Here is a 24980-nt window from a genome sequence, read left to right on the forward strand (position 1 = left end):
TAAATTGAAAAAATTCTGAACTTTAATTTTCAAATATCCATACAACTCATAATACCGATGTTCTCCCTCTCATGTTCACACTGGTTTTCCTTGAAATGTCAGGGCTATTTCGAGGAGCTCTTTACCCAGTTTTTCCTGCTTTCCTCCCAAAGTGAATTCTGCAGACAGCTCCCTGAAGGTGACACAGATCCGGCGATGCTCAATGTGCTTGCGGTAAATTGCATGTTTCCACTTATAGCGTGCATCTCCAGACAGCACAATCAGGGATCTCCTAGGTAAGAGAATGTCTACAGTAACTTCTTTGTATGGAATAAGTCTTGGGGAAGATGAGTGGTCCATATCCCAACTGTCTACATTTTCACATGCTGATGTGGGAGTAAGGTTGTTTGGTTTATGGGTCTGAGAAACTTGAGGTGAGGCAGAGTGATTTGATTCCCCGCTTCCTTGACTGTGAGTGGCAAATAACTGAAGACTGTCCTCTGAATCACAAGACATGGACAGCACAGTTTTTGAGAGCAAGTTTAAGCTAACCAGTCGCCCCCCCCAAAGCCACCAGTCATCAAAGTGTGGGTCAATGGCAGAACCTCTTTCAGGTAGATAGTCCAGGTTACACTGCTCAACAGGAAAGAAATCCTCTAGCGCAGAATGAGCCTTCATTCGCTGCACAATCTCCTGGCTAAAACTGGGCAAGCCAATGAAACCACCAGCTTTCAGCTTCTTTTTCTTAAAGTTCACTTTGGGCCCATAGTCCTGTTGAAAAGGAAAACCAGATGATGTTAAATAAAAATCTGGGGCCTGGTTTTCTAGGGAGGCACTATCCTCTGGACAAACCAAGGAGCCCTGGGTCTCTTGGGTTCTATTCCCATCTTCACCAGTGACTTGCTGGTGCAAGTCATGTTCTGATAATATGACCCCGTGAAAGTTGTATAATCTTGTATTCAGTTTTCCTCTCTATGGACACTGGCGTGATATGAGGTTGTATTTGAATGTGCACTATCAAGTGTAATTCATAACGATCACAAATGCACTCTTGAGAGAACATAAGAATGGCCACATTGGGTCAAACCAAAGGTCCATCTCACCCAGTATCCTGTCTTCCAACAGTGGCCGATGCCAGGTGCCCCTGAGGGAATGAACAGAACAGGGAATCATCAAGTGATCCATCTTCTGTCGCCCATTCCCAGCTTCTGGCAAACAGAGGCTTAGGGACACCACCATTGCCCATCCTGGCTAATTTCAAATACAATTATGGTTTTGTTATTTCAAAAAGAATCAATTTAATGAAAACATTAAACCTAAAGCATGATTTTTAACTGAAGAAATAATCTCCTTCCCCAGAGGGAGTTAGAAATAAGCATATTTCTGGAATCAGACCTGCTTCCTTCGGCCAGACTGCGATAGTTTCCAGTCATCTTGATCCATCAGCTGAACCATCTCCGATTCCTCATCTTGGTTTATAAACTCCTCCAGCAAGAACACGCCTGGAAATGGAAATGCCCAGCCAGCAAACTCTGAGCATTCATTTCCTACTGCTAAACCTGCTGCTGGACAATAAGTGAAGTTACCCTTTTCCTGCAGAAATAAAAAAGGACACAGCAAGATAAGACACTGCCATGATATCTGTTGTTACAGCATTGCAACAGGTAAGCGATGCATAAGACTGTTGTAGAGTTAAACCGTTATACTGCTTGTCTTCATGGAAATGTCTCCCTCCTTTTATAGTTGCATCTTTGCAATGCAGGTTAATAGACGCTGTCTTTCTTTAACAGTGACATCTATAGTACAAGCCACCACTGGAGGAAAAATAAACTGTGCATTCTTAAAACAGTGTATATGTGAGGGATTATTGCCCCTCTCCCATCCCTCAGTGCTCCAGGTTGCAACCAACTTCACTGGGGCAAAGACTACTGGACTCCCTGCAAAACCAGGGGCACCTCTACCAATGCTGCTGGTTAGAGTAACAAAATCCTATGCTTTAAAAATGGATCCACTGTCTGGTGCACTAGCCCTAGGGCTGCCCCAATAACGATTTTGTGTGTCTTTTCTGCCTCTAGGTGAAATGTGAGCAACTGACTCTGGACTGGGTGTGGGTTGGCCAACTGGGGTGCTCCAATTGTATAACTAACAAGTCTTTTGATGCATTTGACACAGGCCGAAACAGGAAGTGATCCAGATCAGGCTTGACAGTGCCGCACACTAAGTCGAAGCAACATCTCCTGCCCTGGCTAGAGGGGATGCCCTCTGAAGCTCGTTAGCATTACTCCTAATCAGGTAGAGATCAATGTCATGCTCATGCTCCGCAGGCCTGGGTGTTGCCTGAAGCTATCTCCAGTACCATGCCCTGGAAATGCCAAGGGCAGGGGCTGCCCTTGTGGGGTTTCCTCTACCTGGCAGGAGTGGGGGAGGGCAGTGGAAGGGAATCAGCTGATTTTACAGATCTCCCTCGAAGGAAGGAGGGGGAGGATGCAAAACCCTTCCAGCTAGGGAGAGGCAGACACAGCCCCCTCTGCCGCTCTCTGTTCCTCGGGGGCAGCAAGGGGGCAAGAGGTATTGGGGGGGGGGGGGGGGGGGCTCCAAGAGGCTGAAAGAAGGTAACCCCGCCCCTAAACCCCTCCCACCCACGTACCCCCCCCCATTCTGCCCTTACCCCCAACCCACCATTGTCCCCTCCCCCCAGTCTGCCCCATCCCCTGCCTCCTTGGCCCCCTCCATCCTCCCCCCCTGCCCCCTCCCGGCCCCTCCCCCCGCTACCTGCGGGGGCGGAGCGGCCGGCGCGGGCCCCTCGCAGAGCAGGCAGGAGCGGATCCCCTTGCAGCCGCAGGCGGGCCCCGCGCCCCCGCCGCCTCCCCGCGCCTCCATCCCGCGGGGAGAGGCCCCGCCCGGCCCCCCCGCCCCGGGCCCAGCTCGCCGCCAGCCGGCTCCGCGCTCCGGCTCCCCCGCGGCGGCAGGGCCCAGCGCGGCCCGCCCGCGGCCCCGGCGGCAGGTGAGTGAGCGGCGGGGGGGGATTAGGGGAGGGGACCCGCGGCGGGGGGAGGGACACCCGGGCTCCCCAGCCAGGCTCCGGCAGGCCCAGAGCCGATCCGGCCGCCCCTACGCGGAACTCGCTTTCCCAGCAGTCTGCGGGACGCCCGGCCAAGCTAGAGGGCCAAGCTCGACCCCGGGGCATGCTGGGAGTTGTAGTTCCCCCTATTTCCGGCCTTAGCCGCTCCTCGGCACCTACTCCCGTCCCTGCCCCTGGGGACAGGGTCCAGCTCCCGGCTCTGCCGACCCCAACTCGGGCCGGGCCGGCCTGGGACACGGGGGCTCCCTCCCCCCAACGCCGCAGGCAGGGCCCGAGCCAGGGCCGGCCCGGGACATGGAGGCTCTGCCCCCCAACGCGCAGGCAGGGTTGGCATGAGACATGGGGTGTTTTTGACCCCATCCCCCAACATCACAGTCCTGGCCCCGAGCCTGGGGCATGGAGGTCTTCCCTCCCCCCCATTGCAGGCAGGGCTGCGAGCCTGGGCCGGCCTAGAGCATGGGGGGTCTGGCCGCCCTCCATACTTCGGGCCGGGTTGAGAGTCAGGACTGAGCTGATATGTGGGGACGTGCCCGGGGAGGCTCTGCACCCCCAGACCCACCCCAGAACTGGACTGGACCAGAACACAACATAGTCACAGCCATGTTAACACATAACATGGTAACGTGCCCCGCTCTGCAACTGGACCGGGACGCAGCCCTGTGTCTCAGAACACAGCACCGGAACAGGACCAGAACATGCCGATTCAGACACAGCCATATGGCCCAGAGCATGGCAATGCCACGTCTCGCTGGAACTGGACCAGGACACAGCAACATGACAAAACACGGCAATGTAATCCTGAGCTGGGACTGAACTGGGAAAGGGTGACTTGGTCACAGCCACCCGACCCATAACATAATAGCACAACCTCACGCTGGAACTGGACCAGCCCCGACCATGGCGACCCGGTCACAGCCGCGTGACATGGCAACACAACCCCATGCCAGAACTGGATCGAAACGGTGACTCAGACACAACCACGTGAACCTTAATATGGCAACGCAATCTGGATCCAGAACTGGATTGGAACATAGCAACCCAGTCACAGCCACGCAACCCCCATGCTGGAATGGGGTTGAAACACGGCGACCTGGTCACAGCCATGCAACCCATAGCACGGCAACGCACCCCTGTGCTAGAACTGAACCGGAACACCCCAACTCGGTCACAGCCACATGATCAACAACATGGCAACACAAACCTTTGTTGGAACTGGACCAGAACAAAGTTACATGATCACAGCCGAGCAACCCATAACATGGCAACACAATCCCGTGTTGGAACTGCACCAGAACATGGTGAGGCAGCCATAGCTAGGGAACCCATAATGTGGCAACACAGTTTTGAGACCGAGCTGGACCAGAACATGGTGATGCAGTAACAGCTCCACAGGAACCTGTAAAATGGCAATGCAACCCTGAGCCAAAACACAGTGACAGCCACTCAGATGTGGCCTGTAACATACCAACGCAATACAGCCCTGAGCCAGAACCGCACCAGGACACGGCGACAGTCACAGCCGGCAAAGCAACCCTAAGCCGGAACTGGACCAGAATACTGTGACGTGGTCATAGCCACATGGCCCATAATGTGGCAACAGAACCTTGAGCCAGAACGTGACAATGTGGATACGGCGATGCTGTCCTAGTATAGTGACCTAATCCATAACGGTGATGTGATGCTGAGCCAGGACTGGAGGAGAATTTGGTGATGCAGTCCTTATCGCTGTTCTGATCCAGAAGCAACTTCGAACACAGCAGTGCAGCCCAATACACAGTGACGCAGCCCTGATACATAACTAGCCTAGAACATGGTGATTTGTCATAACATAGTGTTGGCATATTTGAGCCAGAACAGGCCAAGGATGTGTCCCTGAGTGAGTGCTAGTCCAGAACGTGGCTGTGTGAAACATGACAATGACGTGGCCTGTAACGTAATAGCAAAACCTGTAATGCAGTCACTATAATGTGATCTGTAACTCAGTGGACAGAGCCCCTGAGATGGTCCATGATATGGCCCCGGTGTGACCCATAATGTGGCCCATGACAGTGTGACACAGCTGTGTCTGAGACATCAGCACAGTTTCTAACATGGTGCCATGGCTCATAACTCCACATACTCTCATCGACTTGCAGCCTAATCTCGGTTTCAACAATGGGACTAGACGGCAGGTCATGATCATGGCCTAATAGCTCTTTTGTACTCCCTTCCTTTAGAACGAGGGCTGGAAAGAAAGCGAACCCAAGGCCCAGTACCCCCAACAGCAGTTCCATAAGGCTGTTCTGGCTCTGTACACAGTATTGTTGAATATGTGTCGTTTCCCCTTTCCACAGCAATAACCTACAATATTGCTATTAGCATTTCTTTCCCCTGTGAGAAATTAGTGCCCATCAAAGGTGATGGACATTATCATTTGTACCTTCTCTCCCTTTGGATAGGGGAATCAGCCAGTTAGTCCAGCTTTGCACAATTCTGGGACTTGCCAGACTGGATCCAGCTAGTGGTCCCAGTATCCTATCCAGTGGCCAGGAACACTTGCTTCAGAGGAAGAAACCTTGCAGTAGGCAGACTATTAATTATTTGCATTGCGGTAGCGCCCAAGAGCCCTAGTCATGGACTAAGCCCTGTTGTGCTAGGTGCTGTACAAACAGAACTAAAATGTGGTCCCTGCACCAGCTTACAATCTAGGCTACAACTCACCTGTAAGGAGTAACTTCTTTTAATGGGGGAGCAAAGTATCACTAGTGTTTTTATTATCATCATTGCAGTCAGGGCAGGTGAAGTGGGATTTGATTGTTTTGCAAGGCTGCGTTGCTAATATTACCCAATGATTTCAGCTTTATCAACAAGGGGTAGTTGCACCATAACTTTTTTTCTTTCTCTTGCTGGGACACAGTTTTAAAGGATTCCCCCTAATTCCTGTTTCTTTCACCAGGAAGGTGCCAAGAAGACAGTCTACTGCTGACGGCCCTGTGTTTCCAGGAAAGAGGCAGAAATTAAAAATGTCAAAAGTTACTACAGAGCTTCTTTTGGAAAGAGCGGTTCCAAGATCTACTAGGCTACGAAAGATTGAGACTCTGAAGTAAGTGCAAACCAGACTCTCGTCAAACTTCAGTTGAATCCAACCTAGGCTATACCCCCCCTTTTTCTTTCTTTAAATAGTGTCATTGGAATATGAAATAATTAGGGCTGTCAAGCGATTAAAAATATTAATCATGATTCATTGCGCAATTAAAAAAATGAATCGTGATTAATCGCACTGTTAATAATAGAATACCATTTATTTAAATATTTTTGGGTGTTTTCTACATTTTCAAATACATTGGTTTCAATTACAACACAAAATACAAAGTGTACAGTGCTCACTTTATATTTATTTTTGATTACAAGTATTTGCACTATAAAAAAACCAAAAAAATATAGTATTTTTCAATTCACCTAATACCAGTATTGTAGTGCAATCTCTTTATCATGAAAGTTGAACTTACAAATGTAGAATTATGTACAGAAAATAACTGCATTCAAAAATAAAACAATGCAAAACTTTAGAGCCTGCAAGTCCACTCAGTCTTACTTCTTGTTCAGACAATCACTCAGACAAACAAGTTTGTTTACATTTGCCGGAGATAATTCTGCCTGCTTCTTGTTTATGTCACCTGAAAATGAGAACAGGCATTCTCATGGCACTGTTGTAGCCGGCGTTGCAAGATATTTACATGATAGATGCACTAGAGATTCATATGTCCGTTCATGCTTCAACCACCATTTCAGCAGACATATGTCCATGCTGATGACGGATTCTGATTGATAACAATTCAACATGCGGACTGACACATGTTCATTTTAATTATCTGAGTCAGATGCCACCAGCAGAAGGTTGATTTTCTTTTTTGGTGGTTCAAGTTCTGTAGTTTCCTCATTGGAGTGTTGCTCTTTTAAGACTTTTGAAAGCATGCTCCACACCTCATCCCTCTCAGATTTTGGAAGGCACTTCAGATTCATAAACCTTGGATCGAGTGCTGTAGCTATCTTTTGAAATCTCACATTGGTACCTTTTTTGCTTTTTGTCAAATCTGCAGTGAAAGTGTTCTTAAAATGAACAACATGTGCTGGGTCATCATCCGAGACTGCTATAACATGAAATAGGTGGCATAATGTGGGTAAAACAGAAGGGAACATAAAATTCTCCCCCAAGGAGTTCAGTCACATAATTAACGCATTATTCTTTTAATGAGTGTCATCCGCACGGAAGCATGTCCTCTGGAATGGTGGATGAAGCATGAGGGGACATACAAACTTTTAGCATATCTGGCATGTAAATACCTTGCAATGTTGGCTACAAAAGTGTCATGCAAATGCCTGTTCTCACTTTCTGGTGACACTATGAATAAGAAGCAGTCAGCATTATCTCCTGTAAATGTAAACAAACTTGTTTGTCTTGGCGATTGGCTGAACAAGAAGTAGGACTGAGTGGATTTGTAGGCTCTGAAGTTTTACATTGTTTTGTTTTTGAGTGCAGTTATGTAACCAAAAAAAGTGTAAATTTGTAAGTTGCACTTTCAGAACACAGATTGCACTACAGTATTGTATGCGGTGAATTGAAAAATACTCTTTCTTTTGTTTATCTTTCACAGTGCAAATATTTGTAATCAAGAATAATGTACACTTTGATTTCAATTACAATACAGAATATATATAAAAATGTAGAAAAACATCCAAAATATTTCATAAATTTCATTTGGTATTATATTGTTTAACAGTGCGATTAATCCCAATTAATTTTTTTTAGTTAATCGCGTGAGTTACCTGCGATTAATCGGCAGCCCTAGAAATAACACACATTATAAAATATGGAATACTTGATGGTGTGATGGGTACAGGGGTTTTATCAGCATTATAGGGTTGAATAGGCAAGAATTAGATAGTCATATTATCTGCAGTTGTAAGATCTTTGCCACCATACATTCTGCATATGCCATGTATTTTACTGCAGAACTGTTTAAGGAGGGCCAGCTTCTGATCTCCTTACATTAAATAGCACTTTCCTCCATTGTCTATAATGGAAACCACTCACGGAGTAAGGTGCTACTTGCTGTGAGTAAGGGGATCGGAATCTGGACTGTAATGTAAAGGTTTAACTAGACCCAGTCTGACCCCAATTCTCATGATATGTCAGGTGGGAAAGGTTCTCTATCCCCTTAGAAAGAGAATTTCCCATTTCTCCAATGGGATGAAACACCTGTTTGGTTTTTTATAGGACCAATCGTTCACAACTACCTTAAACCTCTGCTTGTTCTAGGATAGGATTCAGCCCTTTCTGTACCTCAGGCCATCATGGGCTTGGAGGTGGAATTCCACATTGGAACACTTTTATAGCATGATTTATTATTTGATTTTATTTTATTTATTGAAAGTAAAACATCATTTATTTTTTTGAAAGTCAGTCAGTTGTTTGGAAACTGCCCAGGGTCTGATCCCAGGCTAGATGGTTTAGTGGTTAGAGAGGGAAGTGCTTTGAGGTGCATGAAAAATATAGTGTATCCTGTGGGTCTGGCCGCCATGTATGTGATGTAAATGGATACAACAGACACAGTCTGATGAGAAAGTATCTCTGCTATGTTATTTCTCTTTTGGAAATAGTGTTCCGGAAGTCAAGTGTGGATTCTGAAAGATGTGAACTCAGAGAATTCAGCAAGAGAGATGCATCAAAATTGCTACAGTTATAATTGTTATCATTATAGGCTATGGAATAGAATGGGTGATAGGTGTTCCTATGAACAATAACTTGTTTCGTAGTGAGCCACTGACTGCATGGCCTGGGAATTAAGATACAGTCATTCCACTGTTTATTGCGAGTGTCACAAATGGCTGTTTTCTCAGTAAGTAACAGGTGCAGGTTTTGCCTGTAGATGTTAGCAATGGTTACTGTTCACCCACCAAACTTGTGGTTACACTTAACTCTCTTCTCGTCATCTTCAGATTTATGCTTGAAACCTGTAGCACTACACTCAAAAGTTAAGGTAGGGTCAGCAAGATTTACTCAGCAAGTTTTGCCTGAGTGAGAAGTGCAGCAGAATGAGATTTTATATCCATTAAAACTCAGATGTGTCCACATTTGTCCTTACCTTTGGAGAACTGGAGACAGCATGTGTTCTGTTTTTGTTTTGTTTCAGCTTATCCAAGCTACAGTTAAAGACCGGAGACTTGGACCCCCGGTTGTTTTCCCGCCTGAGACATCTGCAAAATCTCGATCTCTCTGATAATCTGTTGGACAAGCTACCTGCTAATCTAAGCCTGCCAGACCTGCGTGTCCTAAACTGCAGTAACAACCAACTGGAAGATGTGACTGTCCTGAAGCAGTTCCCGCTGCTGGAGGAGCTAAACTATGAAAACAATGTGTACCTGACAGTGAGTGATACAGTTTCCATCCTTAGGTGATAAGCAGTATATTGAGTGGGAAGTAAATAATAATTGTACCTTATATAGCACTCTTCAACAGTAGAGCTCAAAGTGCTTTACAAAGGAGGTCAGTAGCATTATCTCTATTGTACAGATGCGGAAACTGATGCACACAGAGGGCTCAGGGTCACCCAGCATGCCGGGTCTCCCGTGTCCCAGACCAGTGCTCTAGTCATTAGGCCAGCTACAGGAAACTTCCCACCCAGGGCTGCTTGTTCAGGGTGTTCTAAATCACTCCTCTGTGCAACGCTTTGAAGATGGAAAACACTATGGAAGTGCTAAGTGTGAAAGGGATCTCGGGGACCACAAAAACCCTTTTGCTACTTTGTACTCCACATAACGCTGCAGATGTGCCACAACTGTGGGAGAGCAAGGGAGGTCATCAACAGAAGAGTTAACTGAGTTCTACGCGCAGAAGCAAATTCTGTCAGCCATCATATCTGCACAACTCTCTCTGGTGTAGCTACGGGCAGAGATTTTAGTCGTGGTGATGTATGAACAGGAAAGAGCCCGACTTGACTTTCAGACCCCAGGTTGAGTTTCCAGGGCTGGAAGTCAGGAAAAAGCTTTTACTTGTAAATGGAGCATATTTGATCGGGAAGTCCTGTGCGGTGCTAAATTATTTTAAGTGCCCATTGTGGAATAAATATCTTCAGTTCCTTCCTGGTGGTTTTGTAATTTAAAAACAAACAATGATTATTTGTTCAAGGGAATATCATACACGTGTTACCATAACTGAAACATTTTATCTGTTTTCTAGACCAATGATGACTATAAGGTCATGTTTCTTTTACAAAATCTTCGGCTACTCAATGGCAAGGATGTCACCAAATTAGCTAATCACGTGAGAGTTGTCAACAGCCGAGAGCTGACCAGCAAGGTAAGATGTGTAACGTTTCCCCAGGCATGCCAAAGAAATAGCTTGTTCTTACAGTAGAACCTCAGAGTTACAAACGCCTCGGGAATGCAGGTTGTTCATAACTCTCAACAAAACGTTTTAGTTCTTTCAAAAGTTTACAACTGAACATTGACTTAATATAGTTTTGAAACTTAACTATGCAGAAGACAATGCTGCTTTTAACCATCTTAATTTAAATGAAACAAGCACTTCGTCAAATCTTTTTTTTTTAACTTTCCCTTTATTGTTTTAGTATTTTACATTTAAGACAGTATTGTATTTGCTTCTTTTTTTTTTTTTTTGGTCTCTGCTACCGCCTGATTGTGTATTTCCAGTTCCAAATGAGGTGTGTAGTTGACTGGTCGGCTCGTAATTCTGGTGTTTGTAACTCAGAGGTTCTACGGTAGATACAATACAATATTCAGGTTAATGCCTCAGCCGCTGTCCTCCACTTTGCCATTGAAACTATGCTGGCAGCCGGCGTGTTTAAATACAGTAGCACAGTTTCATCTGCAGTGTGAACAGTCCTTGTAAATACTTCAGAGTCCCCTTCACTGGCCTCCTGTTCTCCGAAATCAATTCGTGATTGCTTTCCTGGTTTTCGTTAGTCTCCTTACACTCACTCCACCCAGCCTTCATGACCGTCCAGTGCCCCCAATTTAAACCAGCATGCTCAGCGCTAAAAGACATGGGCCCCAATTCTGGGATTCCCAGCAGCACCTGTCTACCAGCTGTGCTGGTGTATAGGGGCTGCAAAACTGGCAGATCTTCCCACCTGGAATTCCCCTTTGTACCGGGGGGATTTGACAGCCCTCAAAGAGCTCGGCTTGTTTAGCCTAACCAAAAGAAGGCTGAGGGGAGATCTGATCGCTCTCTATAAATATATCAGAGGGATAAATACCAGGGAGGGAGAGGAATTATTTAAGCTCAGTACCAATGTGGACACAAGAACAAATGGATATAAACTGGCCATCAGGAAGTTTAGACTTGAAATTAGACAAAGGTTTCTAACCATCAGAGGAGTGAAGTTCTGGAACATCCTTCCAAGGGGAGCAGTGGGGTCAAAAAACATATCTGGCTTCAAGACTAAGCTTGATAAGTTTATGGAGGGGATGGTATGATGGGACAGCCTAATTTTGGCAATTAATTGATCTTTGATTATTAGCGGTAAATATGCCAAATGGCCTGAGATGGGACACTAGACAGGGTGGGATCTGAGTTACTACTGAGAATTCTTTCCTGGGTGCTGGCTGGTGAGTTTTGCCCACATGCTCAGGGTTTAGCTGATCGCTGTATTTGCGGTCAGGAAGGAATTTTCCTCCAGGGCAGATTGGCAGAGGCCCTGGAGGTTTTTCGCCTTCCTCTGCAGTGTGGGGCATGGGTCACTTGCTGGAGGATTCTCTGCACCTTGAAGTCTTTAAACCATGATTTGAGGACTTCAGTAACTCAGACATAGGTTAGGGGTTTGATACAGGAGTGGGGGGGTGAGATTCTGTGGCCTGCAATGTGCAGGAGGTCAGACTAGATGATCATGATGGTCCCTTCTGACCTTAAAGTCTACGAGTAGATCCCCTTGCAGCCCGTAGTAAATGGGTTTGGCTGAGATTGTGTGTGTCGGGGGCCTTCAGCTTCTCTGGGCTTACTGCAACAACCCAGAAGTATGTGGTTCTCAACCTTTCCAGACTAACGTACCCCTTTCAGGAGTCTGATTGGTCTTGTCACCTCACTTAAAAACTACCTGCTTACACAATCAGACCTAAAAATACACGTGTCCCACGAGTAAAGGTGCTATGTAAATATATCAGTTATTTGCAGATGCTTCCAGGGTGCCTCTTTCTAACACATACGTTCTTTAAAGTAAAAACACAAATGCAAAATGTGTTAACAAATTCTCCTTCCCCTCCCACTCCCCCTCCCAAATGAGCTGAGATCATATACAAGCACCTGATCAAGGAAATGGCAGACAGAGCAGTGTCTGGGTCTAGGGGTTGGCCATTTCTGGAGCAATTTTAGTAGGGAGCCTTCTGATTTCCATGAAGTATCCAGTTCAATAAACCAAATCTCTCTGCCTAGGTCACAGCTCACTGGGAGAGGCACTTCCGAAGCCAACTCCCTGAGAAGTATTCAGCCGAGCACGTGAAGTTCATCAGGAAAAAGTTTCTGAAGTCTGCACAAACCCACGTCATATACGGACCCAGCTCCCTTGGTGAATTTACCCGATGGAGGGTAAGTGTCTGATCTTTCTGAGCTTTTTCTGAGTTGCCCGACACCAGGATTCTGCAGCTTCGTTTTGTGCACCCATAAAGTTAAACTGATCTAATGATTCCTGGTCAGGGGCGATCCGGCAAACTACAGTATCCGTCTTTTGGTTTTCGTTGTTAATTTAACTGTGGCTGTTATACAAGTGCCAGCAATACATTCCATTCCGGATGGAGTGATGGTCTTTACTGTCTTTGTTTTCTACTCGCCAGTAGTTAAGGTACTCATAGTAATTAAGTATTAGAAATACGGTAAAAAGCAACAGAGGGTCCTGTGGGACCTTTAAGACTAACAGAAGTATTGGGAGCATAAGCTTTCCTGGGTAAGAACCTCACTTCTTCAGATGTCTTGCATCTGAAGAAGTGAGGTTCTTACCCAGGAAAGCTTATGCTCCCAGTACTTCTGTTAGTCTTAAAGGTGCCACAGGACCCTTTATTGCTTTTTACAGATTCAGACTAACACGGCTACCCCTCTGATAGAAATACGGTAGTCATTGCAAGTGGCAAATGATTTTAATGGCAACCACTGTGTATTCACCGCTCATTTTGCACAGCTCCCATTAACGCTAATGGCCGCTGTGTGCATATCGCCAGAGGGAAATAGGCCCTTTTGTTTCAGTATTTGAATGGCATGTGCCCTAGACTTCCATCTGTTCTTTGTCTAGCTTTATTGCTTTTGAATTCCTTCCTCAGATGACACCATTGGCATCAGTAACAGAGTGGGGTGCCTGGTCTACGTGGCACAGACATACCCAGTAAAACAAAACACGTATTGGCAGAAGTCCTACGTGGAGGTTAAGATTGCAGTCAAACAGGCTTGTATTTCACCACATGTTGCAGAACTCTGCTGTGCTAATGCAGACAGTTCACCCTGATCTCTCATTTCTGCCTGTGCACTTTGGTCTCCCAGCTCACCAGTATCTATCACTTGCCATTCACGGTGTCCAGGTGCGCCCCTTGGTCGATGAGTCGCAATTGCTGCTCCGATGCACTGGTCTTTGGCTAATAACTGGTTTCAATTGGCTATCTTTTCATTGCGTCAACCCGTATTGCTTCCGGGCTCACTGTATTGCCAAGCACCTGCTCCTTTCTCGGACTCTAAAAAGAGCTGTCTTTAAACTATCGTAACTGACCCTGGTTGCTAGCAGCCTCAGCAGAGAGGCTGTAGACCGAATGAGGCTGAATTCCAACCTCCTAGCAGTGGTCCCTCCAGATCAGGAATGAGGCACGGGAGGGTGGCAGCATGGGGCATCTTGCACTGCTGCTTCCCATCCTGGACGAATTCTGTGACTAAAGAGAGGGCTTCAGTTTCCCTGCCTGTCAGCCCAGGGTCCTTCCAGCAGCCAGTAAGTATACACAAAATATCTAATGGAAGCAAAGGTTAAAAACACCCTCCCCTATTACAAACTCTAATTGCATAGTTGAGTCAGGATGGTCTTGTTCTTTGTCCTCCATGAAGTGATGCCTTTTAAAAATGTACTTGCAATGCTAGGTGAAAATGATTGCAGAGGAGTTGCTGGCATCCATGCTGGGACAGGAAGAGAACACAAACCCTGAAACACAAGAAAGGATGGACGATAATGAGGAGGAGACTACAGAAAACCCCAGGGAGGTGGGAGATGATGATATTGCGCAGGTAAGGATTCTCCAGGGGATTCTTCTTGTTTTTTTAAAAAGAATACTGCATTAAAGAGTAGGGACCGTGCACTACTGCTTTTCCAGTTAGGTTTTACACCCGGCATTGAGGTCAGCTTTATGATCTTGATGTAACAAACCTGCATTCAAGAAGTATATTTCTCTACTAAGGAATCCCCAGCCCGGAGATCTTAACAGATTCAGTTGCAACCTCATCAGGGAAGTAAAGACAGCTCATTCCATCGATGTTTTTACTTTGATCGAGAAGGAACTTAAAGTCCTCTACAAAATGAATGCTGCTGTTATGAATTATTTGTATTCGGATAGTGGCCTTAGAGGCCCCAGCCTGAGATCAAGGCCCCATTGTGATTGGTGATGTATGTGTATATAGTGAGAGATTGTCCATGCTCCGAAGAGCTTACAGCCTAAACAGACAAGACAAAGGGGGAATAGAGGCACAGCAGGTCAGTGGCAGAAACAGGTCTCCTGACTGCTAGTCCAGTGCCGTAGCCACTTGACCAGGCTGCCTCTCCGTCAATACAGGGATTGCTTCACCCACCACTAAAATGCCACCACCTCTGGGATGATATGCAGCAGCTGCATGCTGACTTTCAGAAATCCTAATTGAAACGAGAGGTTGGTTTTGTTAACTTTTATTTTTTAATTGATTTTCTTACAAATTCAACAATACTCATCAGTTGCATCCAAAACTTACCCTTCTGTAACTCAGGCAGCATCTCCGGTATTATCCTATTTTAACAAACCTTGCAAGCTAGTGGCACCTTCATCTGGTGCCAGCTTTAAGCTTCCCGAGGAATGTGAAGGCAGGGTTAGTATCCCAGAATACTAGCTAGATGTAGGAGCCCAGTCTCTGGGCATTTAAGGGAATCAGTTTTTGGGTGAAGACTTTCTCTGTATTACAAGCTGTCTGTATGCTGGCTGGGGCGGGAAACAACCCAGTACATTGCCAGTGTGTCTTGTAGGTCACATTAATCCCCAGCAAGAGAAGAGGGAATCACTCAACAGCGGGATCTGCGAGCAAAAGGCCACGGTCCCAGTGTAACACTGAGGAGGAAGTAGTGCTTAGTCCCAGGAAGTCCAGCCATTCACAGGATGACCCGACTCCCGATAGACCAAGAGCATCGAACCAACAGGCCAAGGTGGCCGAAGAGACTCACAGGAATGGAGAACAGCCTCCGAAAGGACAAAGCCACAGACGATCCAGCCACTTGACAGAGGAGCAGAAAAGCCAGGAACAGGACAAAAGGGTTCTGACCATAACCCCGGTCAAGAACCTAGAAGACAAGGTACATTGATCATTCTCCTTTGCGGTTGGTTTTTGGCCTCTTGGGCATGCAGAGAGGATCCACGTTCAGATGGGGGGATGGGAAGGTTCTGCTCTTTCAAGGCATCTCAACAATTCACGCAGCTTTCCCTGATGCACAGTGCCCCACTGATCCCTGCCTAGCCGAGCAACCCCTTGGTGCCATAAGTGTCTGGAAATAAATTTAAGCAGCCCTGAAACTACTCTAACATACAGCAGGAACTGGCCCATTTCTCAGCCAGTCCCAGGATAAGGGGAGCATGACTGGGGCACAAAGCCACCTTTCCACCCAACTTGGATATAGCGCAGGATCGGAGCCCTTGTCTTCAAAACCCTAATGGACTCTAGCCAGCCTACCTAAGGGAGTGCCTTGCTGCCTGGAACATTTCATGTCTAGGCACTGTTAAGGACTTTGGAAAGCAGAGAGGCCCAGAGAGAGGGTTAGCAGCTGGATCTGAGGCTGTGGGACCTCAGGAAATAGAATGCAGCCTCTAGTCTGATCCCCTTCAGAGACTGGTGCAGACCTCCCAATTTATATGCAAACCTTCCCAAAGGTTGAGATGATGACTAGGTGTCTAACACACCAGTACAAGCAGCTGGGACCTATGTAGGCAAGAGCAGATCCCTTTTATAGGAAGTATTCTGCCCTTTTTTTTACACTGTATTTTAACTCCTAGCTGCAGTGACGGGGGCTGTGTAAACACCTAAGATCCGTCTGCCTCTGGCTCTAGTCACTGATGTCCTGTTTAAACAAGCCCTTGGAGTAGCAGGCTTCTGATCTTCTATTCCCGTTCCTGGCGCATGTTTTCTAACCATGAGGTTTATTGCAGGAAGTTATCAGTTTGGAGCCATTGCATTTTCTTCAGTGTCACAGTAAAGGCAACAGCCGGGAGGATTTTAAAACGCAGCTCTGGTCCTGTGTCTTCGAGCCGCCGTTGGATTCTGGGACGAGGAAAGGTGAGTTTGTTCAAAGGCACCTGGAGAGCACTTTGCAGTGGGCCGGCTTCACAGAATGACTCCACAAACCCTTTGCGAAGGGGGTGGTGGGCACGATGCCCAACTGACTCGTGTGTTAGACCCCTCCACTTTCAAGCAGTAGTTTCCACTGCTACCTACTTATATTTTTGACTATAAAATAGATCAGGATTCTCTTGTGGTTAGCTTGTGTGAATTTTGTGTCAAGTTAACCTCCCTAGAGATGCCAGCCCCCAGAATCGGTCCAGTACCGCACAGACAGGGGGAGCCTCGGGTAACCGAGAGATTATGATGATTAGTATAATAAGCAGAAGTGTAACAAGCCCTGGGATTTCTTACCAGTTCCTTTCACCTTTCAGACCCTGTAGTGAGCACCTCCAGAACCATGGCCACGTGCGGAGGGGAATCTGTTTGTCTTATCGACTGCGAGACCGGAATCGTGCTGAAAAAGTATAAAGTTCCTGCCGAGGTAGGGGCGTGAGTACAGTGACGATAACCGTGTTACAAAACAGCCTGTTAGAAGGGTGGACGGACGGAAAATGTCATTTGTTGATGCTGAAAATAATAATACAGGGTAAAACTTGTAGGCTACCCCACTTGTAGGCTGCTGAATCTGTTTCACAGCGTGTTTCTTCCCTTTAAGTTTGGTCTGACATGCATGGCCCCTGACTGAATAGTCATGTCATTTCAAAATGCGGCTTCTCACTGGTGCCCTAGATTGCTCTCTAATCCGTGACCTCACAGCCATCCTCCTGTGTTACCTTTCACGACTTCTCACCTCTCTCTGTCCTAGGAGTTTTTCACCGTTGCTTGGACAACTCTGACCATGGTAACTAATGACGGTCGGAAAAAAAAACATAATATCCTGGCCGCAGCCGGAAGAAGAGGAATTGTAAAGCTGATTCATGTATCGGCTGATTTCTGCTACGGCGAGATAAAGGCTCACAAAAAGCCCATTGCTACAGCCTGCTTCAGCCCAACCTGCGAGACCCACCTCTTTAGTAAGTCTCCAGTTCTGCATCTCTCTAGTAGCAGGGAAAAGGCCTTGCTTCCAAATAAGGAGGCATTTCATGGTCGTCAGTGTTGGAGCAGGTACTGGCAGGTGGGTATTGATGTGGAGGAGTGTTGAGACGCACGTGTACCTCATTGGGGCCTGTGGTACAAGTTTCCCCTCGGTGTCTATCCACAGAGGATAGGAGTTGTTACAGCCTTCTGCTGTAGAGCCTCGATTCTTTCGCTCAAGTGGTAGCAGCTCAGGCTCTTGCCCGTGAGGGCGGCCGTCCCACCTAATGACCTTATTCAGGGCCAGATCCTGACATTGAGGAGAGTTTTGCCTGGGTAGAGAGAGCGCGGTTTGGTGCTCAGTGAGCAGCCAGGAATAACCATTGGGTTACAAGTTAGAGTTGTATTTTGTGTCCAGTAACATATAGAGCAGGGGTAGGCAACCTGTGGCACATGTGCCCAAGGCGGCATGCAAGCTGATTTTTCAGTGGCACTCATACAGCCTGGGTCCTGGCCACCGGTCCGGGGGGGCTCTGCATTTTAATTTATTTTTAAATTAAGCTTCTTAAATATTTAAAAAACCTTATTTACTTGACATACAACAACAGTTTAGTTATATATTATAGACGTATAGAAACAGACCTTCTAAAAACGTTAAAATGTATGACTGGCACACAAAACGTTAAGTTAGTGTGAATCAATGGAGACTTGGCACCCCACTTTTGAAAGGTTGCCGACCCCTGATATAGATCAACCCTTCTTTTTCGCATTCCATACATTGTCTTGCGTCTGAAACGACTCTCATCCTGCTGTGCGCCCAGTGCCACATGAATTCACGAAGGCTTAAACTTTCAGAAGCATCCACTAACTTTGGAATCCTCCAGTTCTGGGTGCCCAACTTCTGGAAGCAGCCAAAACTAATAGACATGTGGCAAAAGTACGCTCAGGAATTTAAAAACAAGAGCCTAGCCCAGCTGAGGGGGACTTTTGCCTGGAGAATTGTTCTGAGTTGGCAACCACAGGGACCTGGAATAGAGGCAGGGCCACTTTATTTTGTAGAGTTGTGGGTTTTTTGCAGGGGTTAACAGTTGTTCCCTGAAGGACGGTCTGGTGCCCAGGTAGTGGCAGTTTGAGGGCAATCATTTGATTGGGGGTCTGAGTTATTTTCCGAATAATCTATTGGAAATGTACCACGTAGCTCTCAATGCCAAAAAAGATTTTAAAATCTTTTGTACTTGGTGCCTAGCGTCCACAATGGGAGGTTCTATGATGATTAATAAAGGATGTGGAAAGAACTGGTGGGTCGCAGTCCATTGGGACGAGTAACCAAAACAACACTGCCTCTTATTGGCCTTCTCAGAGGCCTGGAAAACCAACTTCCCTTTCCCCCTTCGAAGAGCTCCCTTGAGAAGACAGATTTGGTATGGGGGAAGCTTACACTGCCTGTGCTGTGGATAAAGGGCCCCAGAGCTAGGAAACTGGCACTCTTCACCAGCAGTAAATTCACACAAGATAGGGCCGGGCTGCTTTGTTAGTTGGGCCAAAGCCCATATGGCTGATGCTGTGTTAATGGCCTCTCAAGTGATCCAGGTGGAATTTTTAAGTGGAACAAAAAGAAAAGTTGGCAAGTAATGGTCTGTAACTACCTGGTACCTTTTTTTGTCCCCCCACAGCTGCATCCTATGACAAAAGAATCGGCCTCTGGGATATTGGGGTTCCGGATTGTGATTACAACTTCAAAGCAAGGTAAGTGTTCAGAAACAAGATTCACGCCGTTAAATTCTCCTGAGAAGCAACTGTTACAGGAGGTTGGACTAAGTGTCCATTTTATTTGCCAGCCAACTGATGGTGCTGGAAGTTGCCTCTATTCCATTACGGATTGCCCTGGTCCCATCCTGCCCAGATCAGTTCCTGCTGGCTGGTTGTGAAGACGGTTGCTTTGCTTGGGATATTAGACTGGACAAGCCACAGAAGAGCAGGTAAGAACCATGGGCCTGGGACACAAATTCACTTTCCACAACCATAAGCATTCTGAGGGCTTTGGGATTTTGATTATAGAGGGCTGAGATGAGGAAAACCTATTAGATCTGGATATAATTCCCCAGCTCTTACAAGATGGTGGACCCCAGCAAGAGGTATAGAGAGCAGTTATTTGGCACGTATGATGCTCAGATCCCGGACTCCAGTAGCGAGCTCCAAAGCACAAGGTTTCACCTGGCTCTCACCAGGCTAGTTACTCCTTGGAGGGTGACACCAACAGATCTGTCCTCCCTGAGTTCTTAACTACCAAACACTCAAACTGCCCCCCCGGTTCATTATCCCAAAGACATGAAACCAGTCCTCCGTTATCAATTCACTTTGGCACCCACATTCCTAGCACCACAGAGACCTGTTTGGGATAAAAATAGACAAAAAGTTCATTTAATATAAAAACCACCGATTCAGAGATGAAATAGTAAGGGAAAGCAAACCGACACAAATGACAAAGGCTTAACCTCAGGCTTTCCACTTCTACATTAGAGAATGTCCCTTTTCTAAAACAATTTACCTAATGCCTTTGAACAGGTTCCCCCAGTACCCTGTAACTCTAGGGGGATACAGGTTTCACAGACAGCCTCCAGGCTGTCCCTCAGTTTCCAGATTTAAAAAAAAACCCTTCAGCTACAAGCTTACTTTTAAAAGACTCCCCTCCCCCTTTTAGTCCAGGGTTTATTCAGTGTGTAAATCCCTTCTTAACTTTATAGCTGGGTTGGATGGATGGCTGGCTTTCCATTCACTCTAATGCTCCACCGTTGTCTCTTCCTGACTGGACAATGGGTCATTACTTGAAGCCAGTTTCTTGAAAATACCTGGCTTAGGAGATGCCTCCATGCTGGGAGATGTAGTTGAAATTGTAGTGCAGGTATGTATACATCTCTCATAAAAACCGTCAAGTTCAGCACATTACAGGCTTTCATAAAAGACTTTACTTGATACACTTTGATAGTACAATATAGTACGCAATCAGTTACTTCACGTGCTCATTGTTGGGGGTTTAAACCTTCTGTTCTTCCCTTGGGGTGTCAGGACCTGATTATCACAGCATAATAGGAGGCCTATTTCTTGGCACATCTAAAACTAGATCGTATTAGAGAATGATCCTGCCTAGGCACCGAGAAGGGCTAGATGACATGCTATGTTTGCATCACTGAACTCTGTGAGACTGTCTCATTTAACGGATCACGTGGTGTTTGGAGATGTTTGTTTATTCGGTAGCTGACCACTATTTAACGTCTCAATTTTTCATCAGGCCTTTTGAAGTGGCGTTCCAGTTTCCTAATGATGAGGGAGAAGAGACAGCTTCCCACAGAGTGGATGGATTGGCTTTTTTGAACAAGGATGTTGTGGGTAAGCATGAATTCAGTTCCCTCTTAGTTGGAGGCAGATTGCCATAAGCACAGTTACTTCCTACACACAATAGAAGTCATGCTTCCTGGTCTCAGGAAGACTGGAACAACTTTAATTTGTACTACAGCTGGGGCAGAGTTGGGACTGGAGCCACGTACCGTGAATATGGTAATGTTACATTCTTAATCTAAGGAGGAACCTCTAGCCATGCAAGGCAGATGGCGTGTACTTGCTTTGGGTGTTGAATAGAACTGGAGAAAATGCTTTCTTGGTTCAGGGACCCTAATTCCCACCCTGAAATCTGGCAGGGTTTGGCTCTATGGGCCTCTCCACACAGGGACGTTCGCACTAAGTAACTTTGTGCACTTTAAAGCCTGGGGCACTTTTAGCGCAGTGTAGCTAACGTGTTGTAAATTCACACCCTACCTTGCTGTGCACTAAACTTCTCAGGATGGACAACCTTTTAGCCTTTATAGTAGCCAGCTGTTCATTGGCCTTCTGTTTTCAGCAGCTGCTTCCCAGGCCCCACTAGCTCCAGTGCCCTTGGGTGCTGCTTTAAAGTACTACGGGGTGGAAAATCACGTTTGTTTAATTCTTCCTTTAGTCTCTCACGATCAGTCTGCTTAAGACCAGCGTGGCTAGAAAGCTCCCTCAGCTATCACCACACATGGTGACTAGATTTCTTTCGTAATAGGGAGCCATGTTACTGTCAGAAAGGCAGTATTTAAAGAGGGCTGGGTGTTTTGAAATAAATGTGTCTGAATATTTTAGGACATTCATTCCTGATACGCTTTTGCTTTTTGCTCTCTCCTCCAGTTTCTAAGAGTTCTAAGACAGGGTCTATCTACTTATGGAGCTGGAGCCAGTCGTTTGAGGCACAGGGGAAATCATGTCACAGAACACGACCTGCACTTATTCTAGCTGAACTGGAGTGGTCTACAACAGACCTGCCCTACCTTACCCTCAGCACCTGCCCAGGTAAGCCCACTTTTACAGCTGCCAATGGAGAAGGCTGGATTGGACTTGAGAAGCTACAAGTTGTTTTTTTTAATAGGCCTTGCCATTTCTGCTTTACTTACCCTGCCCAAGATATCAGCTAAGGATTTTATGCCCAGCCTTGCTGCTCAGTTATTCTGATGCTGCCTCTAAAATGCTAATAGCTACCTTCTGAACATCTGCAAAGCACTTTAAAATGAGGGGTGCTTTCACTATACAGGTGGGCAGTATGTTACCATTTGTGCTGCATTTAAAACTGCTGGTAGAACTTCTGCCCGGCCCTCATAATAGTGACAAATTTCCGGCAGGAACCTGAATCTTAAAATAATCCACACTCTTTCCCCTCCTACTGCCTTACTTTGAAAGGAGTGCCTCCTAACAAAGGCCACCGCTCTGAGCTGTCTGCTGGAGGCACCCAACTGAGCATTACAACAGGGACACTAACAGTGCAAGACCAATGTTAAAACAACTTTATTTCAGCCTTGCAAAATAGTCATAAAAACATACCAGCTTGAGCCCAAAACCCACTCAGCGCCTCCTTCATGTGATATGACAAATGATATTGGACTAGCCCATAAAAATAATTGGAGTTGAATTTTGTAAGGTGGGTTTACTTAACACACTGCAGCAATTAAGAATGGGATACATCTCATCTGGAAGGTAACATTCATTATCCTGGGCTCTGTCTGCCACAAGAAGAGGAACATCAGGTTAATGAGCGGTAGAGGGTTGAGAAGGTTTTGGTCTTGGCCATCAGAACTCTCAACCCTGCCCTGGTTCCTTTGCTCTTGCAGCAGCAGAGTATGTGTTCTGTGGCGACGAAAAGGGAAGTGTGTGGATGTACAATCTCAGCAAGTACTCGTCAGCCTGGAGGGCCTCCAAGGGAAAACGCTCAGAGAACAGAATAGCTCCCACACAGGTAGGCCTTTGGTTTTTATATTGAACGATATTCCCCCTCAGTGAGGCTGTGCAAACAGGAGGCATAAGACAAATTACTTAACAACTGTACAGATTTGAGTTTAAGATCATTAATGTTAGCATATGAAAGTAACTAACAGCACTGTCATTAGATGGCTCTTAAGAATTTTTTTTAAAATTCAGATTGTTCAATTTAATTCTAAAAGGGGTTGTTAGAGTCAGCAGGGAACTAAATGTGGGGTAAGTCTCTGCCTTTCCCACGCTCTGGTGCCATTGGATAGTGTAATTCTTAGCATGTGAGAAGCCTTTCAGTAGGAAGAGGTTAAGTCCTGACAGTACCAATTTATAGTTGATGTTTTTTCACCACCAGCTCTGAAAACTTGATGATTCTCTCCCCCAACAGCTGGTCTTTAACAAGGCTCTCCGCATTACCTACTGTCTTTCCTCGATTAAACTAGTGTGTATCAAAACCTGAGTTAAGACTAAAGCTGTTGAACAAGAGGAGAGATTTTTAGATAACTTGAGAGGCAACCATCTAATTTTTTCCATGCACTTGAAAATCTATGTGGTTACCCTAGCTTACATCTCTATAATGGATTTACTGTCCTAGATCAGTGTTGATATACTCCCAACGACTGAGGCCCTAACTGCTAGCATGTAGTTTTCGTAGGTGACTCTTCCAGACTACTGCCATCGCATGCTGTTAGCCAATAGCTACTCCACAACCCTATTTACTTACAAACTTTTTATATAATCTTACCACAACTGGTAGGTATAAAGGGATGGACTGGGGGTCAGTGTTTTATACACTCCCCCAGTGAAGACTTGGGGGGGGGGGTAGCTGTACCTTTCCTTTCTAAACGGAGGTAAACCCAAACCAAGACTGACTTTGTACAACTAATATGTTCTCTTGCTAGATTCTTGAGTGGCCAGAGCTTCGAGCAAATGGAGAGCTGCTGACTGAAGTCTTAATAAACAATGTGGTGACAGACCCTACTTTCACTTACCTTATTGCTTTAACTGGCGTAAATATAGCAGCTGTATGGAAGAAAACATAGCTTGTTCTTTATGGAAAATTTCATTCCTGTGATGTTTTGAAATAGTGCAGTATTAGTGATTGTTTAACCATGAAGTTTTCTAAACCAGCCCTTATCATGCAAGAGAGAAAACGCAAAGGGACTTGGCACACATCCTGTCCTTGACAATACCCAATTTCTTTTACTGTGAGTTTTCACAATTTGTGTATTTGTTTTATAGAGATATGATACTTAATAAAACGTAATACCTGTTAACGTGGTAGTGAAGAGATGACTTCTGGGGATGGGAGGGAATGCTGCCCTAGATCTAGGAGGGGCATCAGTGGCACAAGAATAGATTAGCCAGCATAGCTCAGCAGTTAATCTTGTTCTGGACGTACAGCTACTAAGCCCAACATGCTCCACAGGACAAAATAAAGTGGAGAACTACCCAGCTGTTAAGTTTGATGGGGTCTTACAACAGTAATCAAAGGCTCTACACTCAGACAGTAAATGATGGTTTGAGCAAGTGTAAGTCTTACACACAGCTTTGAAAAAAGTTTAATAGCTCAACTGATACAAGACTTCTCAGACACTTACCATCCTACCTGCAAATAATTTATCCTGTACAGAAATCAAAACGCTGCTTTCTCTGGGCAAACTAACTAAAAATAAGTGAATTTAGGGCCACTGTTATTAGAGACATTAATTCTTACTGAAAAAGTTTAAAATAATCCTTAAAGAATTTGTTCAACGAAGTAGTCACATCCACTATAATGAAAACAAACTTATTTATAACACAATCCAGGTTTTTTTTAAAAAAAGTCCACTCTAAGCTTCACGTTCTATTCAATTCCTTCTTGTTTATCTTTGATGGCAACCTGTAAAACAAAAGAAATAGATAATCTGTTTTAAAGGAATTCTGTACCAGAGTGATCTCATTTATTTCCTCTCTAAATAGGGTTTGAAGACCAATAATTTGAGCAAAACATTCATCACTATAAAAACTATATTTGAGATTAAAGAGATGACTTTGTATCAGAATATATGA

At 45.7% G+C, this 24980-nt stretch overlaps 3 protein-coding genes across 9 annotated transcripts in view; 1 reads left to right on the forward strand and 2 right to left on the reverse strand.

Annotated features, from left to right (window-relative positions):
* ALKBH4 (alkB homolog 4, lysine demethylase) lies at window positions 1-2885 on the reverse strand. 2 transcript variants are annotated; one of them, XM_065573071.1, is made up of 4 exons: window positions 2752-2885; window positions 1375-1572; window positions 1083-1123; window positions 654-750 (listed from the first exon to the last, which is right to left on the reverse strand). In XM_065573071.1, exons 1-4 carry the CDS (start codon window positions 2857-2859, stop codon window positions 732-734), a joined length of 366 nt encoding a protein of 121 aa, XP_065429143.1. In that variant the 5' UTR covers window positions 2860-2885; the 3' UTR covers window positions 654-731. The 2 variants fall into 2 exon arrangements, with proteins under 2 accessions (XP_065429142.1, XP_065429143.1); XM_065573070.1 differs by lacking the exon at window positions 1083-1123 and having other exon boundaries at window positions 1-750.
* On the forward strand, window positions 1503-24205 carry LRWD1 (leucine rich repeats and WD repeat domain containing 1). Of its 5 annotated transcripts, XM_065573067.1 has the most exons (17): window positions 1503-1643; window positions 2152-2271; window positions 5997-6143; window positions 9235-9469; window positions 10281-10400; window positions 12492-12644; window positions 14169-14312; window positions 15295-15618; window positions 16466-16592; window positions 16970-17079; window positions 17404-17611; window positions 19286-19358; window positions 19451-19591; window positions 20902-20999; window positions 21816-21977; window positions 22790-22914; window positions 23831-24205. In XM_065573067.1, exons 3-17 carry the CDS (start codon window positions 6064-6066, stop codon window positions 23969-23971), a joined length of 2241 nt encoding a protein of 746 aa, XP_065429139.1. In that variant the 5' UTR covers window positions 1503-1643; window positions 2152-2271; window positions 5997-6063; the 3' UTR covers window positions 23972-24205. The 5 variants fall into 5 exon arrangements, with proteins under 5 accessions (XP_065429139.1, XP_005284482.2, XP_065429140.1 ...); XM_005284425.5 differs by lacking the exon at window positions 1503-1643 and having other exon boundaries at window positions 2118-2271; XM_065573068.1 differs by lacking the exons at window positions 1503-1643; window positions 2152-2271 and adding an exon at window positions 2393-2547.
* Window positions 21815-24980, reverse strand: part of POLR2J (RNA polymerase II subunit J) — a 10457-nt gene continuing 7291 nt past the window's right edge. Inside the window, exons 4-5 of one of the 2 annotated variants that reach the window (XR_010593810.1) lie at window positions 24199-24810; window positions 21815-22960 (exon numbers count right to left, since the gene is read on the reverse strand). Coding sequence is in view for 1 of the 2 variants with exons in the window: in XM_065573075.1 (XP_065429147.1) it covers window positions 24775-24810 (36 nt within the window). In the remaining variant the exon portion in view is untranslated. Of the gene's footprint in view, window positions 24811-24980 lie in introns of both variants that reach the window. The other variant, XM_065573075.1, reaches the window with a different exon arrangement.

Source organism: Chrysemys picta, chromosome 19 (genome assembly GCF_011386835.1).
Source record: "Chrysemys picta bellii isolate R12L10 chromosome 19, ASM1138683v2, whole genome shotgun sequence".
Classification (NCBI taxonomy): domain Eukaryota; kingdom Metazoa; phylum Chordata; order Testudines; family Emydidae; genus Chrysemys; species Chrysemys picta.